Source organism: Psittacula echo, assembly GCF_963264785.1.
Source record: "Psittacula echo genome assembly, chromosome: 6".
Classification (NCBI taxonomy): Eukaryota; Metazoa; Chordata; class Aves; order Psittaciformes; family Psittacidae; genus Psittacula; species Psittacula echo.
The window spans coordinates 75,652,802-75,671,778 of record NC_137743.1 but is presented as its reverse complement, the minus strand read 5'-3'; the positions used below and the strand labels follow the sequence as shown (position 1 = coordinate 75,671,778).

At 38.9% G+C, this 18,977-nt stretch overlaps 1 protein-coding gene across 1 annotated transcript in view; it reads right to left on the bottom strand.

The window, feature by feature from the left end:
• Positions 1–18,977, bottom strand: part of DNAH7 (dynein axonemal heavy chain 7) — a gene marked incomplete at its 5' end in the record, with an annotated part of 106,301 nt that overhangs the window by 51,728 nt on the left and 35,596 nt on the right. The window contains 13 exons of the mRNA XM_080622051.1: positions 90–287; positions 1,719–1,940; positions 2,599–2,730; positions 3,039–3,215; positions 7,321–7,503; positions 8,529–8,678; positions 8,849–9,097; positions 13,122–13,220; positions 14,581–14,793; positions 16,011–16,138; positions 16,240–16,342; positions 17,598–17,766; positions 18,236–18,345. Of these exons, the coding sequence (XP_080478177.1) occupies positions 90–287; positions 1,719–1,940; positions 2,599–2,730; positions 3,039–3,215; positions 7,321–7,503; positions 8,529–8,678; positions 8,849–9,097; positions 13,122–13,220; positions 14,581–14,793; positions 16,011–16,138; positions 16,240–16,342; positions 17,598–17,766; positions 18,236–18,345 (2,133 nt within the window). The remainder of the gene's footprint in view (positions 1–89; positions 288–1,718; positions 1,941–2,598; positions 2,731–3,038; positions 3,216–7,320; positions 7,504–8,528; positions 8,679–8,848; positions 9,098–13,121; positions 13,221–14,580; positions 14,794–16,010; positions 16,139–16,239; positions 16,343–17,597; positions 17,767–18,235; positions 18,346–18,977) is intronic.

Genomic DNA, 18,977 nt, shown 5'->3' with positions numbered 1-18,977 from the left:
CTCTCATTTTCCTGTTTTTCTAAAAAAAGGTCATATTCTCATCTTACCCCTTTCATAGCTATTTCTAGCATCAGAATTGAAGTACTTACAGTAATATAGGTACTTTTCCCAGTTCCTGTTGGCCCCACAAATATAGAAGGTTTTTGATGTAATGTCAGCAATTCCATCAATGCCATGTATCGAATAGTATCCAGAGTTGGTACAATTATTTCGTTAAACATCATATCATCACGTATAGGAGGAGCTGATTTGAGTGCTTCCACCCAGGGTTCCCAAATTCCTGGGCCCTATTTTAATGTATTTAAAAGTCATGTATTAATAATTAACAGAAAAAAAGAGTATAGAGCCAATGGAAATAGAAAAATCTAAGTTCTATGACTTAACAGATGAGGTTATGAACCAATTTTTCGAAGGATTAAAAAATAATTTCTTATGTTGTCCAGTTTGTTTCAAAATTCAGTGTTTTCAATTCAAGTGTACTCAAAAAAACGTAACACCTCTGCCTGAAGCATGCAAGTACTGAAAAAACAAAGAATATACCTTACTTTTTATATCTGTACACATATTTTTATATATATATACACAAAATGAGATAATAAATATACTTATTTACACATTATATACAGTAGATATATAAATACATTATATACATAGACATATACATTATATACATACATAAATACGTTCAATATAGTACATATATAAACATGTACTAAATTAGGAAATTACTGTATAAAAATGTAACCTTTTCACAGACTCCAATAATAAATACCTCCAAACTATCTGCCAATTTGAGGGCAGATTAATTTTAGCACTGAATCTCCATAGCACAGATTTCTCTTAGATCAGGCTAGTAGAGGAGTCATAAAAGATGTCAAAACTCTCCAGCAGTAAATGAATATAAGGAGATCTTTAAAAATTGTAAATAGCCCTGAAACAACTGTATATTCTATCATATCCAAAAAAAAATTCTATCTTGAGATAAAATATGAAACTCCTAGAGATCAGTCTCTCTTTCTGTCTTTCTTAGAGGGGCCATATTCTCACCTCTGTACGCAAAAATCCCTTTACTGTAAGTACATGGTTTTATGGATTATGATCAGAAGAAATAAAGCCTTTACTGATGATTGAAACCTCAGCCACTTGGCAAGATGCAAGAATCATCCATGAGCTGAAATCTAGACAAAAGTAATTCTTATACTTCTACACGACTTCACAGGAATCACAAACTCAAAAAAAAGGTACATTGGTACAGTCTCTGGAGTATACTAGATGCAGGGTGTGAAGTTTGCCTCTCCACTGGGAGACTGGAGGATCAAGGATTCACATCTTAATCCCAGGAAAAAAAGGCAGAGAAGAGGCAGAGAAGTAGCCTACCACAGCAATGAAACCTAAGAAAAGGGCTGAATTCCAAAATAAAATTATTTTGCAAGAAATTAAGAATGAAAAAATGACAGAAACAAAGTAACTGGTCAAGTTTTGCTGCAAACTTGTTCTGCCACAACAGACAAATATTCTAGTAGCCAAGAAGACAGCCTTTGATGCTACACATCCCAGCCAGAACATTAGACCACCACTAGTTTGCAAGGATGGATGTCTGCCTATTCAGTGATAAAAGAAGTAGGTAACAGAAACAAATCTGCAGTAATAACACACACCTTGTAGGATTCATTGACTACTACAAACTGGAAGCCCACATTATACTTTGCAATCCTCACCTTTTTGACAAACCGATAATCATAAATTGTTGCTTCTTTTGGAAATGGAACTGTGAAAGCTTTTGAAGACTGTTCTAACTTGGTCAACAATTTGTATTGTTTGTTTGTTTCCTCACTAAGTGATCCGTTCAGCATTTCTCGCAGGATTATGTCAAATTTCAGTCGACCATCGTCCCTACAGCTGGCTCCTACAGACCATATCAGTGAAAACAGAAAAATGCCCTGGAGATGGAAAAAAACAAAACGTAACTGCAACATCTGCATATTACAAAGTTATTATTCATTGATGTCAAAGAAACCTTTGACACAAATCACAGCAAAATTACATTAGACCAACCTGATTTTATGTATATAGTGTGGAACCATACTGCTAGTAAAACAGAACACCATTATGTTAACTATCAGTATGTAATCGCTTCTGTTGTACAGCAAAATGCTTGACATGCTCAGTGCGGAGCTGTTATTTTCAGAAAGTTCGAGCATAAGCTGCTTTTTATTCCAGACCAATTTAGATGATCTTTCTGTTATTCAAAGGCCAGTCTCATACAGTGATAGCTATGTCTTGTTCACAGGGCTTCCCTTGAATTGCAATTCTTGCATAGCATTGTTCTAACTAGTAATAAACTGAAATACCATAACCTGGAGAATCATTTACAATTTTTGCTGGTTTGTATAAAATGCATTAAATTTTTATCAAGATATCAAAGACATTAGACTCAACTATGCATCAATTATAAAAAAATGCAGTAGTATTCTCCTCAATGGACACTACAAAATGTGTAATTCTAATTACAAAATACAGGTTTTATTGCTTGTGAATTCCATTTCACTAAAGCCTGGTTTAGAATTTCCTGTTCTTTATGTTTAACAAACTGCCTACCTCAAGCCAAGAGAAAATGTCTTGGTCATTCATTTCTTTAACTTTGTCTTCATCAGCAAATTCATCCATCATGCAGTCCATCAGATTCATTAGTGATCGAATTAAGTTTGTATCTGAAGTAGGAGACAGCTCCTGAAAAGAAAGAAGTCACCTCAGTTACATGTGTGTTTTACTCACTGAAAAGAGACTGCTAAATAGTGGGGTTCTTTTCCTCACTGTGAAGATAAAAAATTCAGTAACATAAATATCTCTAAAATACATTCAGAATTAAGTTAAACAAGACACAGAAACCTTGCTCAGAGCCTTCATCTTAACAGCTATTCTTAAAAATCAATAAATATAAATTAATATGGTCCAAATAAAACAATTTGTTCCTTTGGCACTTGGAAGTGAAAACAATTCACACAATCTTAATTTCTCAGAGAAGTTAGTCATCCTACCTTTGTATACTTCCTAATAAACTCAAGGCAGAGCGGAGCCATTCTGTCAAACAGGCTTCTTATAAATTCCTTATGCACAGAGCTGATTCCTGAATGCAATGTATTCAGCCAAGACATCATTAATGGTCTCCATCCTAACAACTGGGGTTCCATATAGATCATACCACACCTTGAAACCTAAAAACAAAAGAACAAACAGGTGCATAACAGGGCTACAGAATGGGTGGATAGGAGCAAAGCAGCTGACATCATCCACCTGGACATGTGCAAAGAGTTCGACACTGTCCCGCACAACGTCCTTGTCTCTAAAGTGGAGAGACATCAATTTCATAGATGGACCACTCGGTGGATAAAGAACTGGCTGGATGGCCGCAGGCAAAGAGATGTGGTCAATGGCTCGATGTCCAGCTGGAGACCAGTAACGAGTGGTGTCCCTCAGGGATCGGTGTTGGGACCGGTCTTGTTCAACATCTTTGTCGGTGACGTGGACAGTGGGATTGAGTGCGTCCTCAGCAAGTTTGCCAATGACACCAAGCTGTGTGGTTCGATTGATACGCCGGAGGGAAGGGATGCCATCCAGAGGGACCTCGACACGCTTGTGAGGTGGGCTGATGGCAACCTCATGAAGTTTAACCATGCCAAGTGCAAGGTCCTACACCTGGGTCAGAGTAATCCCAGGCACAGACAGAGGCTGGGCAGAGAAGAGATTCAGAGCAGCCCTGCGGAGAAGGACTTGGGGGTGTTGGCTGATGACAAACTTAACATGAGTATTGTGTGAAGTTCTGGCATCCTCAACATAAAAAGGCCACGGAACTGTTGGAACAAGCCCAGAGGAGGGCCACGAGGATGATCAGAGGGCTGGAGCACCTCCCGTATGAAGACAGGCTGAGAAATCTGGGGCTGTTCAGCCTGGAGAAGAGAAGGCTGCGTGGAGACCTCATAGCAGCCTTCCAGTATCTGAAGGGGTCTACAAGGATGCTGGAGAGGGACTCTCCATAAGGGATTGTAGTGATTGGACAAGTGGTACTGGATTTAAACTTCAGCTGGTGAAGTTCAGGTTAGACACAGGGAAGAAATTCTTTACTGTGAGGGTGGTGAGGCACTGGAATGGGTTGCCCAAGTAAGTGGTAAATGCTCCATTCCTGGCAGTGTTCAAGGCCAGGTTAGGCAGAGCCTTGGGTGGCATGGTCTAGAGTGAGGTGTCCCTGCCCATGGCAAGGGGGTTGTTCCAACCCTAACTATTCTATGATTCTTCGATTCTGTGTCATCTTAAGCAATTTTCAAAGGTTTTTTTTCTATCTATAAGAACATAACATAACATTCAGTGCTACAATACCCCTTCTGGGAGTATCTGAAGCTGGTATAAAGTGTACAGTGGGACTATGTGAACTCTGAGACACACAAGGTTCAAACTTTGCTTTATTACTTCAGCCAACAGAAGACCTAATGTCGAAGACAGATCTTCCTCTTAAATAGAATTAGTTCCCAACTTTAAGATCACAAAAGATAATAAGCTAACCACAAGTGTGCCTAAAAATTGGGTTTTTAATTGCTTTATGTAACTTTTAAGTAAAAAGTGCTTCCCAGGATGACTATGCAGTGTCCTGGGTTCAGCAGTAGCAGTTATTTTTCTCCTTCTTAGTAGCTGGTTGTCCTGGGTTCAGCAGTAGCAGTCACTTTTTCTCCTTCTTAGTAGCTGGTGCAGTGCTGTGTTTTTGACTTTCGGCCTGGGGCCAGTACTGATAAAACCGATGTTTTCAGTTGCTGGTCAGAATGTTTAGTCTGACCAAGGACTTTGTGAGTCTCATGCTCTGCCAGGGAGGAGGGGAAGCCGGGAGGAAGCAGGGACAGGACACCTGACCCAACCTAGCCAAAGAGGTATTCCATACCACAGCACGTCATGCCTGGGGGAGGTAACTGGGAGTTACCCAGAAGGGCACGCTCTGCTCGGTCGGGCTCATTAGGCGGGTGGTATCGTATTCTCTTCCCTTGTTATTTCTCTTATCGTTAATTATTATTGGTGGTAGCAGTAGTGATTTGTGTTATACCTGAGTTACTGGGCTGGTTTTATCTCAACCTGTGGGAGTTACATTCTTTCAATTCTCCTCCCCATCCCTCTGGGTGGGGGTGGGGGAGGGGAGTAGAAACTGGTGGCTGACTTGCCGACTGGCCTAAACCACGACACTGGTGCAGTGCTGTGTTTTTGACTTTCAGCCTGGGAACAGCGCTGATAACACCGATGTTTTCAGTTGCTGCTCAGTAATGTTTACTCTGACCAAGGGCTTTGTGAGTCTCATGCTCTGCCAGTGAGGAAGGGAAGCCGGGAGGAAGCAGGGACAGGACACCTGACCCAAACTAGCCAAAGAGGTATTCCATACCACAGCACATCATGCCCAGTATATAAACTGGGGGCAGTTACCCGGAACGGCTAGATCACTGCTCGGGTTGGGCTGAGTATCAGCCGGCGGGTGGTGAGCAGTTGTATTCTCTTCCCTTGTTATTTCCCTTATCATTATTATCATTGGTCATTTTTTCATTTACCCGGTGAGGCGGGGGGCAAGCTCCGAGGGGGGCTCTCACTTCTGGCGCCAAGCGCCCAGTGCATGCCAAGCGCAACCCGCTCCAGGGACAGCGGCAGGCGGGGAGTTTGACTGGGGCGGTACACCTGTCAAAGCGTAACGCAGGTGTCCTAAGGCGAGCTCAGGGAGGACGGAAACGTCCTGCGGAGCAGAAGGGCAAAAGCTCGCTTGATCTTGATTTTCAGCACGAATACAGACCGTGAAAGCGGGGCCTCACGATCCTTCTGGCTTTTTGGGTTTTAAGCAGGAGGTGTCAGAAAAGTTACCACAGGGATAACTGGCTTGTGGCGGCCAAGCGTTCATAGCGACGTCACTTTTTGATCCTTCGATGTCAGCTCTTCCTATCATTGTGAAGTAGAATTCACCAAGCGTTGGATTGTTCATGCAATAATAGGGAATGTGAGCTAGGATTAGACCGTCGTTAGTTTTACCCTACTGATGATGTGTTGTTGCAATAGCAATCCTGCTCAGTACAAGAGGAACCACAGGTTCCAGACTCCTGGTGCGTGCGCTTGGCTGAGGAGCCACTGGCACGAGGCTACCATCTGCAGGCTTCTGACTGAATGCCTCTAAGTCAGAATCCCGCCTAGACACTTGAGATTGATCCAGGAGATGACAGTCTTGTTTAGAATGCAAGGGTAAAACCCTTTCCAAATCTTCGTTAGCGAAGACATGCCATCCTCATAGGAGAAGGAAAACTCCTATCTTCAAACCAGGGCTGATGGTGCTCGTCTAGCCTTGTAAGGTCTTCCATCTAAAAGAAGGACACTCTTACAAAACCTGCGACCTGAGGACTTTGCTGTCACCGTCCTAGCTATCTAGGCCATGGCAGATAAATCTCAGGTGTAAAGGGTGGGGCCAGTTCTATGCACGCTGCGCCTCACCTAAAAAATTCACTGCGCAGGCTGGAAGGGTTTACTCACACTTGCAAAGCCCTGTAGCGACAGGCGAGGGTCGAAACGGCAGGTGACAAGGTGCACTGGAAGCTGCAGGTCCAATCATGCCTCCAGGCACTTCAGGCCTTTGGTCGCTTGAGCTTGACCTAGGAGATGACAGTCTCATGCGGAATCTTCCTGATTGCCTATGCAGCTTTTCTCCAATTGGTTTTGCCTATTCCACTTGCCCTTGGTCATCGTGCTTGTAGTGAGCATGGTAACGCCCTTCCCAAATCTTCGTTCGCGAAGCCAAGCCATCAATCAATTATCATTGGTGGTAGCAGCAGTGGTTTGTGTTATACCTTAGTTACTGGACTGCTGTTATCTCAACCCATGGGAGTTACATTCTTTTGATTCTCTTCCCCATCCCTCCAGGAGCCGGGGGAGGAAGAAGGCAGGGTTGGGAGTGAGTGAGCGGCTGTGTGGTTCTGAGTTCCCGGCTGGGCTTAAACCCAACATGCAGATACTTTGTTCTGTTCATATTACTATGAACCCTTTTTCATATTCAAGGGTTGTTTTGTTATTTTCGCAGCGACTGTTGGTTTTACCAGAATTTTTCTGGGATGTAAATGATTTTATTTTTCTAGTCAGGCACTTGCCAGATTCTGAACAGTTACATGGTCTTCTGTATATGTAATTAACATTACATATGCAAGTACATAATTTATCACATTATATTGTAAGATTATGAAAAACTTAAACAAGTAAACCACGTTACAATGGGCAAGAACGCCTCACGCTAGACCACTACCAAAGACAAATACTTACGGTAGCAGGAGAAGCAACTTCTAAATCCATTGGTTCAAAAATAAGACTCATCTGATCTGACATTTTGATGATCTCTCCACTCATAAGGCACAACTTTTTATTATCATCAAGCACAGTATTCATATTCTCAATCCATACTGCATCCACTGGCCCATCAAAAATCAGCCATTTTCTATCTGGAGTCTGGTTAGCAGAAAATATTTTTAATCAAATATCTGCAATTTATTTGATTATGTTTACTGTAAAATAAATAGATCTAAAGTTATTTTCCAAAAAAAAAAAAAATCAAAATTTCAGTTTCTGAAATCACAATCTATATATACAATTTAGTTCTATAAGATCAAAGCATATACTGTATTTAACTATAGAAAGTTAATATCTTTGGTTTCTTTCAGTTGTACTCGCAATACAGTATATTGCTTCTGTCAAACTGCAACACAAATACTTTGACTTACAACACAGTGAGAATGTTGTATACAAGTTACTACTACTTAGCAGTAATACCTATTACACACTTACCATGGAAGCCAACAGGACTAATTTAAGGAATATGGCAATATCTAAATGTAATATATAGGATTTTTTTTACAATATAAGCAAATAGTCATAGGTGTTTATTATACTTCTTACAAAAAAATACAAGGCAGTTACACAGTTCTGCAAATGTTATTAGAGATGGTAAACTTTGCACTAATCAGCTTCAATATACTATTTAAATTTATGGGTCAAAAAGTTTGATAATACAATCACCAAAGAGCAAAGTATCAATCAGAAAGATATGTCTTGTATTATACTCAGCGAAAATATTTCAATGCACTTTAATGGAAGGTCAGCCAAAAGCCACACACAGACAGCAGTTTCTTCCAAAATAAACATCAAAATACCAATATACATTAATAGCACAGATTTGGGCCAAATCAGGCAAAATACGGGACGACAATAGGGTGGAAAAATTAAATACTCATTTATTTATAACATGCAAAAAACCAGTCCCTGGACCTTTATCTTCACATAAGGATTCCTGAAACACAAATTTTAATTCACCAGAACCCAGAAAGTACTTTGCATGGCACTTGCTACAATCCAATCAAGCCAAACTGCAGTCTCTGCATTCAAATGATTAAGCATATGAATCCTACAATTAAAATATAAAACGTATAAATTGAAAAGTAATTTCCCAAAATGCCCTAAGCCTGATAAGCTCCTACCTGAGAAGCAGCAAATGCTCTGAAGTTCACTGCTAGGATGCCATCTGACCATTCATGTGACACTGGATCAAATTGTCCATACAGCTGACCCATAGTTATGGATTTGGGATTTAAAACAGCGATTTCAACTTTGTTTTCTTCCATCAGCCCCTGAAGACACAAAAGTAATAAAATCTTTTAACCACAAACATGTGATTTATAATGTCATTTGTTTTGGGTTTATTTTTACAGTTATATATTATTAAATATTCATAAAAATAAAAATAAAATTTGCTTGAAAAGACTTTTCACCAAAAATATTTATAAAAATGTTTAGATACCTTCTTACATATGTCTCCCAATGCTCCTGCCAGAACTTTATATGCACATGTTTTTCCTCCAAAAGGCTCGCCAACTATCATAAAGCCATGACGCACAATCATCATCTCATATATCTGCAGGATCTTCATAGTAAATGCATCAGTCATTTGCAAATTCATAGCTTCACAGTTTGTTTTGATGGCTTCCAATAAGTGCTTGTAGTCTGGTTTTGGTAGCTTCACACCAGGAAACAAATCAGAAGTAATACCCTATCCAAACAATTAATTAAAAGTATACTTAATTTCACAGTAATTTGGTTTGAAACTCATGCAATCAAACCTTTGTTGACACTAAGCAAACTTATACCTATTTTGATTAAAACTAAATAGTTATTAATTTCATGTCACCCTTGCATCAGCCAAAATTCTGACTTTTTAATTTATTATTGATATTTATTTCATGCATCTTTTTCATGTTTACCTGGGCACATAGAGAAGCAATTAACTGCCTAAATATATTCTTTCCTGATAAACATAAGCTTTTATTAAAGTACTTTATAAAACTTGCAGTTAGAAATTGGAGAAAATGTTATCTTTTTTCCCTCAATAACTGAATGTGTTAAAAATCTAGAATAAAAAAAAAACCTGGACAGATCATAAATAATTTAAAACAAAGTGAAGGAGAGTTTTGAGCAAAACAAGACTTGGAAAGCATGTTATCATTTGCATGCTCCTACATAAACACAGAAGAGTTATATGTATCTCAAGCCAACCTGACTACACTGGACACCTGAACAAAGGTAAAACCAGTGTCCTGGGTTCAGCAGTAGCAGTTCTTTTTTCTCCTTCTTAGTAGCTGGTGCAGTGCTGTGTTTTTGACTTTCAGCCTGAGAACAGCGCTGATAACACCGATGTTTTTAATTGTTGCTCAGTAATGTTTACTCTGACCAAGGACTTTGTGAGTCTCATGCTTTGCCAGGGAGGAGGGGAAGCCGGGAGGAAGCAAAGACAGGACACCTGAACCCAAACTAGCCAAAGAGGTATTCCACACCACAGCACGTCATGCCCACTATATAAACTGGGGGCAGTTACTCAGAAAGGCTGGATCACTGCTTGGTCAGGCTGGGTATCGGTCGGCAGATGGTGCGCGGTTGTATTCTCTTCCCTTGTTATTCCCCTTATCATTATTGGTGGTAGCAGCAGTGGTTTGTGTTACACCTTAGTTACTGGACTGTTCTTATCTCAACCCGTGGGAGTTACATTCTTTCGATTCTCCTCCCCATCCCTCCAGGAGTGGGAGGAGGAAGGAGGGGGGAGTGAGCATGTGGCTGTGTGGTTCTGGGTTGCTGGCTGGGCTTAAACCATGACAACCAGCAAAATTAAAATTAATTACAGAGGATATGGGGATTTCCCATTTCTTAACAACAAGATATATAAATTGAGGGAAGAAATAACTATTTTTTTATATTAAAAATATAAATAATTCTTAAAATTGAATTCAGTATTTTAAATTACATTACTACTGCTGAACTCTTTTTATAATTCTTTCTGTATCTAATAAGAATTTCAAACAAACCTATTGCATTCTAGAACTAACAGAATTAAGCTATTACAATAGCCACATAGCATAGGTCTAAATAAGCTATTACAATAGCCACATAGCATAGGCCTAATTTACTGTTGACTCTTAAATCTGTCCCCCAGTGGATAACTAATTACAGTGACATTGTGGTGTCATGCTCATTCATCAATGTTTTTCCTTGTAACACGCATCTGTTCTGTACTGCCACAATCATCTACTTTAATTCTATTAGCTTCACATTCCTTAAGTCTTCTTTTGCTGTTTCCAAGTCAATAATGTGACACTTCCTAGTTTCAACTTAGAAAATATTGCCTATTTTTGGGATATGCCAACAAGCAAAATATTAGTATGTGCAAGACTGTCTTATCTCTAAACCATTTCTTAATCTATGACAGTGAAAAAAATATATCTGAAGTATTATTTCTTAAATATACTTAATTTCTGTACACTAAATTGTTAACATTGCTATTCTTATTTTTAAAGACTGAAACTTAGAGAAACAATTAGTGAAGATGCTTCAGCTTTCACAGACCTCTCCTAAGTTTACCTCCGCTATTTCGAAACTTTCAAAAATATGAATTCTCCTTTCATCTCATGACTTGTTTTCAGGAACAAGTGTCTAGTTTAGGCAAACTCTTCTTTACATTAGAGTAACAATGTCCAGAGACATACGTTCAGTTTCTAACTCATGACATTTTCATATAACTTTGGGCAAGACAATTATCTTTTACAGATTTCTAAGATTTTCTTCAGATTTCTAAGGTTTTTCCTTAAAATTCCTAAAGGAAAGAGCTTCCACACTACTTTCATGTACCCATGCATGTTTTCTTATGGAAATTGCCTCATTTTATTCCCTAATAAAATTACACAAAAAAAGTATTACACACTGTACACACAAAGGATAAGGCTTTCAGTTTCCAAACATTTATATATACCAACATAGATCCTTTCTCCTTTTTCTAACAGAGCACAGAAATCTCACAGCTACTGAGGAGGATTTCAGACTTTTCCTAATGAAGTTCACAACTCACACCTGTGTTGGGAATGTCTGGATAGATCAGAGGTATATTAAACACACCTATCCTGTGGTAACAGATTAGAAATCCAATCTGAATGAAACATATTAGGAAAGAGGCTCTTAGTGCATTCTGTAAATCAGGTGATCAAGTTACAGATGATTTTCTTCAGCTCAGTTCTACATTGAGATGAACTCATGACAACAATGAATGTGGGACACCTCACACTAAACCATGCCACCCAAGGCTCTGTCCAACCTGGCCTTGAACACCACCAAGGATGGAGCATTTACAACTTCCCTGGGCAACCCATTCCAGTGCCTCACCACCCTCACAGTAAAGAATTTCTTTATATCCAATCTGAACTTCCCCTGGTTTTTTAACCCACTACCCCTTGTCCTATCACTACAGTCCCTAATGAAGAGTCCCTCTCCAGCATCCTTGTAGGCCCCCTTCAGATACTGGAAGACTGCTATGAGGTCTCCACGCAGCCTTCTCTTCTCCAGGCTGAACAGCCCCAACTTTCTCAGCCTATCTTCATACGGGAGGTGCTCCAGCCCTCTGATCGTCCTCATGGCCCTCCTCTGGACTTGTTCCAACAGTTCCATGTCCTTTTTATGTTGAGGACACCAGAACTGCACACAATACTCCAAGGGAGGTCTCACGAGAGCAGAGTAGAGGGGCAGGATCACCTCCTTGGACCTGCTGGTCACGCTCCTCTTGATGCAGCCCAGGATACAGTTCGCTTTCTGGGCTGCGAACACACACTGCTGGTTCATGTTAAGTTTGTCATCAGCCAACACCCCCAAGTCCTTCTCCGCAGGGCTGCTCTGAATCTCTTCTCTGCCCAGCCTCTGTCTGTGCCTGGGATTGCTCTGACCCAGGTGTAGGACCTTGCACTTGGCATGGTTAAACTTCATGAGGTTGCCATCAGCCCACCTCACAAGCGTGTCGAGGTCCCTCTGGATGGCATCCCTTCCCTCCGGCGTATCAACCGAACCACACAGCTTGGTGTCATTGGCAAACTTGCTGAGGGCGCACTCAATCCCACTGTCTATGTCACTGACAAAGATGTTGAACAAGACCGGTCCCAACACCGATCCCTGATGGACACCACTCGTTACTGGTCTCCAGCTGGACATCGAGCCATTGACCACATCTCTTTGCCTGCGGCCATCCAGCCAGTTCTTTATCCACCGAGTGGTCCATCTATGAAATTGATGTCTCTCCACTTTAGAGACAAGGACGTTGTGCGGGACAGTGTCGACCTCTTTGCACAAGTCCAGGTAGATGACGTCAACTGCTCTACCCCTGATTTATTTGATTTGAGTCTATTTGCTATTTAGATTTTTCTCTTATAAAGAGAAATTATAAAGAGAAAATAGGAGACTATTAGTACCCACCTATTTCATAAGAACACTCATAAGGCATTCTGAAATCTTGACTATATGACATATAAAAATAGTAAGTTACCATTTCAAGTGGCAGACATATCAGAAACTTTCATTGGTCTAACCCCTCAAAACCCAAATGCTTCCCATATTTGCTAGGAAGGAACAGTTAATGCTAATTTTTAAACTAATTACAAGCTACATTAAAAAAGTCTTTGGACCATCTCCTTAACAAACCTTGTACTTTTATCAACTAGTATTTTTAGCAAGCACCTTGCATTATTGAAAATCTGTATGTTTTCTACCTCAAAAAGTGGTATATCATGAGACAAGAATTTTGGCAGGTTGACATCTGTAATGGATCTAAGGAGCAAAATTTCTTCATCTTCCGATGGATATTTCAGCTAAAAGATGCAAAAAATAGTGTTAGTTGATTTTTATAATTTCAAAACCCAGATGTTACACTTGTTTGTTTTAAAGAACACTTACAGAATCATAGAATAGTTAGGGTTGGAAAGGACCTTGAGATCATCTAGTTCCAACCCCCCTGCCATGGGCAGGGACACCTCACACTAAACCATACCACCCAAGGCTCTGTTCAAACTGGCCTTGAACACCACCAAGGATGGAACATTCACAACCTCCCTGGGCAACCCATTCCAGTGCCTCACCACCCTCACAGTAAAGAAATTCTTCCTTATATCCAATCTAAACTTCCCCTGTTTAAGTTTGAACCCGTTACCCCTTGTCCTGTCACTACAGTCCCTGATGAAGAGTCCCTCCCCAGCATCCTTGTAGGCCCCTTTCAGATACTGGAAGGCTGCTATGAGGTCTCCACGCAGCCTTCTCTTCTCCAGGCTGAACAGCCCCAACTTTCTCAGCCTGTCTCCATATGGGAGGTGCTCCAGTCCCCTGATCATCCTCGTGGCCTCCTCTGGACTTGTTCCAACAATTCCATGTCCTTTTTATGATGAGGACACCAGAACTGCACACAATACTCCAAGGGAGGTCTCACGAGAGCAGAGTAGAGGGGCAGGATCACCTCCTTGGACCTGCTGGTCACGCTCCTCTTGATGCAGCCCAGGATACGGCTGGCTTCCTGATTTGCAATCATTTTGGCAGGTTCAGGTCTACTTGATAATCTCTTTTGCCCCTGTAGAGTTTAGTTACTGAGTCTGAATTCTGTAGGGGGGGTTGTAATATTAAGATTGTAGGTTGCAAAAAAATTAGAATGGAAGAGAATTATAAATTATACCTGTCTGTCTAAATAAAAGGTACTGAATTAATAAAACAACAGCTTAGGTTTTTGTAAAATGTATGCATTCATCTACAATGTAAGCCAAACCAAAATACTACACCTACACCATAACAGTGTTGAAAGTCACATAGCAGATACTAGCCAGCATGTTACTGCAAAGTGTTCACATACTATGGCAAAGGAACCTGGCAAGAAAGGCACGGCAAAGCAATAGCCAACATGCCAACTCAGTACATCTGCATTTAACACAAATTCTTGAAAGATAATCAGCAGGCTTAATAGGTACATCATTCAGTGACAAGTGGTGTGGTGAATGGCCATAGAGGTATGGTGAATGGCCCAGTAGCTTAACCTCTTCCTGACTTTCTACAGCTTATGCCCTAAGACATACCCTTTTCATTTCCATAGGTGCCACAGGATGAAATTTTAAATAACTACTTGCCATTACGCAGAATGTAACAGTATATTCTGTTACAAAAGAGACAGGTTACTAAAATACCAGTTACCTTCAGGTTGCCAGCAGCAGTGAGTACTGATTTCACAGCTCTCATTCCATAGTCATAATGGTGCTGAGAAGACAGCTGCTCTGAACACAGACGATACGTAGCTACGATTTTTACAGATAAAGGTCGAGCAGTAACAAACCCACAAGAATAAAGAACAATCTCTGCAATCATGGCATAATCAGGAACCATCATTGCTACCGTTCTAAAGAGAGCCTATTGAACATACATACAAAAAAAATCACATCAGAAAAAAACCCACACACCACATTATTATGTATGACTTTTTTATACAGCTGAAACTTCCCCTATTTTTCATATTCAACCAGAAAGTTTTTTGAATTATCCTCTTTCATCTACAGAAGTAGTATTTATGAATCTTCTATTCATACAATTACATCATTTTCTTTCATTATTTCATTAATACAGTCACAGCCAATTAAATTCCAACTATCACAATTATGACTACAATATATTTAATGGCTTTTCATAGATGATTAGAAATACTTTATTTTCCATTGTGACAACTCATGGTTGTAGGTCTTCATTCAAGAAAAAAAACCACATAAAACACCACAAGCTCTATAACAGACAGGGGAGTGCAATACAACTACCACAAATATGATGATGCTGTCAGACTCCTACTAGCGTTGTTTAGCTGCAACCCATGCTTCAATTTCACCATTGCTCTACCACACAAGCATCAGAAGATTTTTAAACAGCTAAAACTTTCACTACTTTTCATATCTACCAGAAAGTTTTTTGAATTATCCTCTTTCATTTACACAAGTAGTATTTCTGAATCTTCTCTTTATATCGCATTAGTGAGCAAACTTCCCATGCAGTTCTGAGAAATATTTATAAAGACTGCATTTTTCTATGGTTTTATTGATTTATCAAGGTATTTGCTCAGCTTTCCTTTTCTTTCCATGGAGACAGGACAGATTTATTTAAAAGGGTAAGAAAGGATGTAGCACTCAACAACCACTTAAACAACCACTTAAACAGAATAGAAATCTCTGACATTTAAAACACCTTAAGTCCCATCAGATCAAACCAAAATATCAGAAAAAGCAGAAACTAATACCCCCCCCCATTGTTATTCAATATTAAGATATTATTCACTGCTTGTACACTACAAAGCATTGGTACTTAGCTAAGAAACACATCCGAGTAGGTTTTTTTTTAACTTACTTTCTTTTGTCCTGAGAGTCAAACATTGAATCAAGCAACCTGACATTCTAAAATTCACTTTATTCCTATTTTCAGGCTAGTTATTCTTTTAAATTTATTTTTTTGCTAGTATAATAAAAAAAACGAAGGTAACCAACGTTAAACACTCTTAATAATTTCTATATTAGACAAAAGTTTATTTCTTGTTTTACTTTGTGCATTAGCTATTAAAAGAAATAAAATGACAAGTGTTATAATACCTTAAGATTATCAGGAAGCTCAGAACGCCCAGCATAACCAGGATTCATCGTAATGAAGACTGCACATGTAGGGTTCAGCTTCAGTTCAGTTCCTTCAAATACTATTATTTCAGCTCCTGAATTAATGCCTATGGAGAAATAAAAACTAATGCTATTGCTGGGCAGGTTTTGTTGCATCTTTATTCTTTGTCATATGTAAGTGAAAATTATGATTAAAATAACAGGTTACCTCTTTGGATAGTAAAAATCTGCTGAGCAACCACAGAGAGTACTTCCAAATCAATCCTGTTGAATTCATCAAAGCAAGCCCATGCCCCACAAGTCAATAAACCCTAGAAAAAACAGACATATGACTAATTAATAGGTAACTATTTATTTTGGACATACTGATCAAAACAATTCTGCAACAAGAAAAAGCTTTAATGTGTAAAGAAAGTACTCATATCCATGATCCAGAGCACTAACTTCTAAACAAAATCACTCCAGAATGTTTCAAAAAGAATTACAGAAATTTAGAAACAAAGTTTGCTTGTAAAAAAGACCAAAATAATTGAGACAAAAAAAACTGTACAAACTAATATAAAATCCTTATTCTTCTGTCATATGCAAAGCGCCTATCAGACACACACATTTTTTGTGTTTTACCTTTATAGTTAGTATTGTGCAACACTAAACAAGCCTCCAAACAACCCTCTCTTATTTTGTCTATGCTAACGAGGCTTAAAGTGACAAAAGGCAATGTAAGGACTTCTGCAGAGCTCAAATTCACCGTTTGGTTATAGAATCTCATGGCATACCATGTTATCTAAAGTGCAATTAAAGAATAATTCTCTTTTCCTACAGTTCTGGTTAATTTATAGGGGTTTTTTCTCAGATACGCTCCCCAAACACTACTGTACTGTCTCTGCAGCACTGGTAGGTAGCCTTTAACAGTATCTCATGCTTTGCTACAAGTAATTCTAAAATTCCCATTTAAGACACAGAATTTTGCTTTCATCATTCTAAATAAAAACTCTTCATTTAGCTTATTTTGGTGAAGTTCCATCATGCTGAATTTTGAAGATAAATCACATCATATCAATGCCACCTCTGACTCAGAAGGTAAGAATAATGCTGGGGAGGAAAGCATGCTTGCTCTATTTTCGTAACATTCTGTTCCAAAACTGGACACTGGGCTATAAGACACACATCTCCATTCAGGATAGCTTTTCATAATACAGAGGTATTTGCTAAGGCTAATATTGAAATGAATATATGCTTGATTTGTATAATATTATGACTCTTTAAAGTCCCCTAAAATTTGCAATCAGGTATGAAAAATGCACCTATTGAAATAGCATCTATGTTGCCTATTTAAAGAAAATAAAATTGCCATGGTTTATTTCACTTTCAAAGCACATAAAAACATCCTGGTATCTCAGTTGGATTCTTACTTACAATAAAATCTATATGCACAATACCAGCATTTTCTAGTAGCCTGGAAATGGCTAAAGATACATTTAAAATACCTTAAGACAGCTACAAATGCTAGAATAATAAAATGGCTTTTATATAATTGAGAATACAACCATCGTAATTTATCCAAACCTTAAAAAATTTTCCTAGCTCAAGGTAATCCAGTCCATCAGAACAATTGAAAACCACACACTGTTTAGCTACAGCCTTTGCTAAATCTTTTGTAGTTTCTGTTTTTCCAGTTCCAGCAGGACCTTCAGGGGCACCTCCAAGATGCAGGTGTAGTGCACCAAATAGGGTTCTGGAAATGAAACAATACAACAATTGGGAGGGTGAGAGGGGGGAGGGAGGGAAGTACAAATTTTTATGCGATTTTTCCAGCTGCTCTAACTTTTATAGAAACTTCACAAACTTTGTTTCATGTCTGCATTTTTCCTATGATGGTACAGGTTACTTGCTTCTGGCCAGCTACAGTTTACAAATGTGTAGCAATGTATGAAGTTTACAGCAGAGAACAGCTTTCCACTATCTATATTGTCTTGTAATTTATCACTAATTACAGTTTCACAAAAGATTTAATTTTCTCACAAATTTAAATTAAAATGTTCATACAGGACTAAATTTATTCCATCAGAAGAAATGCAGCCTATTCTAATTATGCCTATTAGAACATAAAAAAATACAATCCTGTAGTCATCTATTCTCTGAACTAATTAGAATATCTCAAATAAATTCTTGCATTCAGTACATTCAGTATCTTGCAGGTTTACCTGTAGCATCTGTCTGTAAGTGGAGTAATAACCAACCTAGGGGTATTGCCAAGATATTCATATCCGTATCTCAGTCCAGCATTAATCATCTTTGTTTCTAGATGCCCTCCCTAAGAAACAAGGCATTCATTTAATAGAATAAAAGAATTAACACACACCCCCCAAAACAACAAAACAAAATAAGAAGCCCTCACATACCCACAATTCAATACGATTTCTCAAGTTCCTTATCAGGCCTGATGCTCTTGAAACATCTGATGCTCTAGGACACTAGTTTCAATGTGACTTTCATAATAAAAACCCCACAACAATTAATAGATACTAGATTATCAAACATAAAACCATTTTTTACATTAACCATTACCCATAAGAAGGTCCTGCTAACCATATAGCAGAGTAGAACTGTCGTATTAGCTACTTAAAAGGTTAACGACTCTCTAAACAGGTAAACAGAAATAATCATCACCAGCAGCTATCGTTACGGTCAATCTGATGACTGATACGGCACTGTACAATCTCTACATATAAACTTTTTAGTGTCACATGCGATTTCCTCTGTAGCATGGGAAATCTTATCCTGATGCTTGTAAAAATACCATATTCTACCACTATCCAGTCAGTATAAATAATTATTTTTTCAATAAATGCAATGCTCAAAATAATATTGACAATGTCACATGAAAAACTCCAACTGAAAATTGTCATCTCTACAGCATTCTCTATCCTGCAGAATCAGACAACC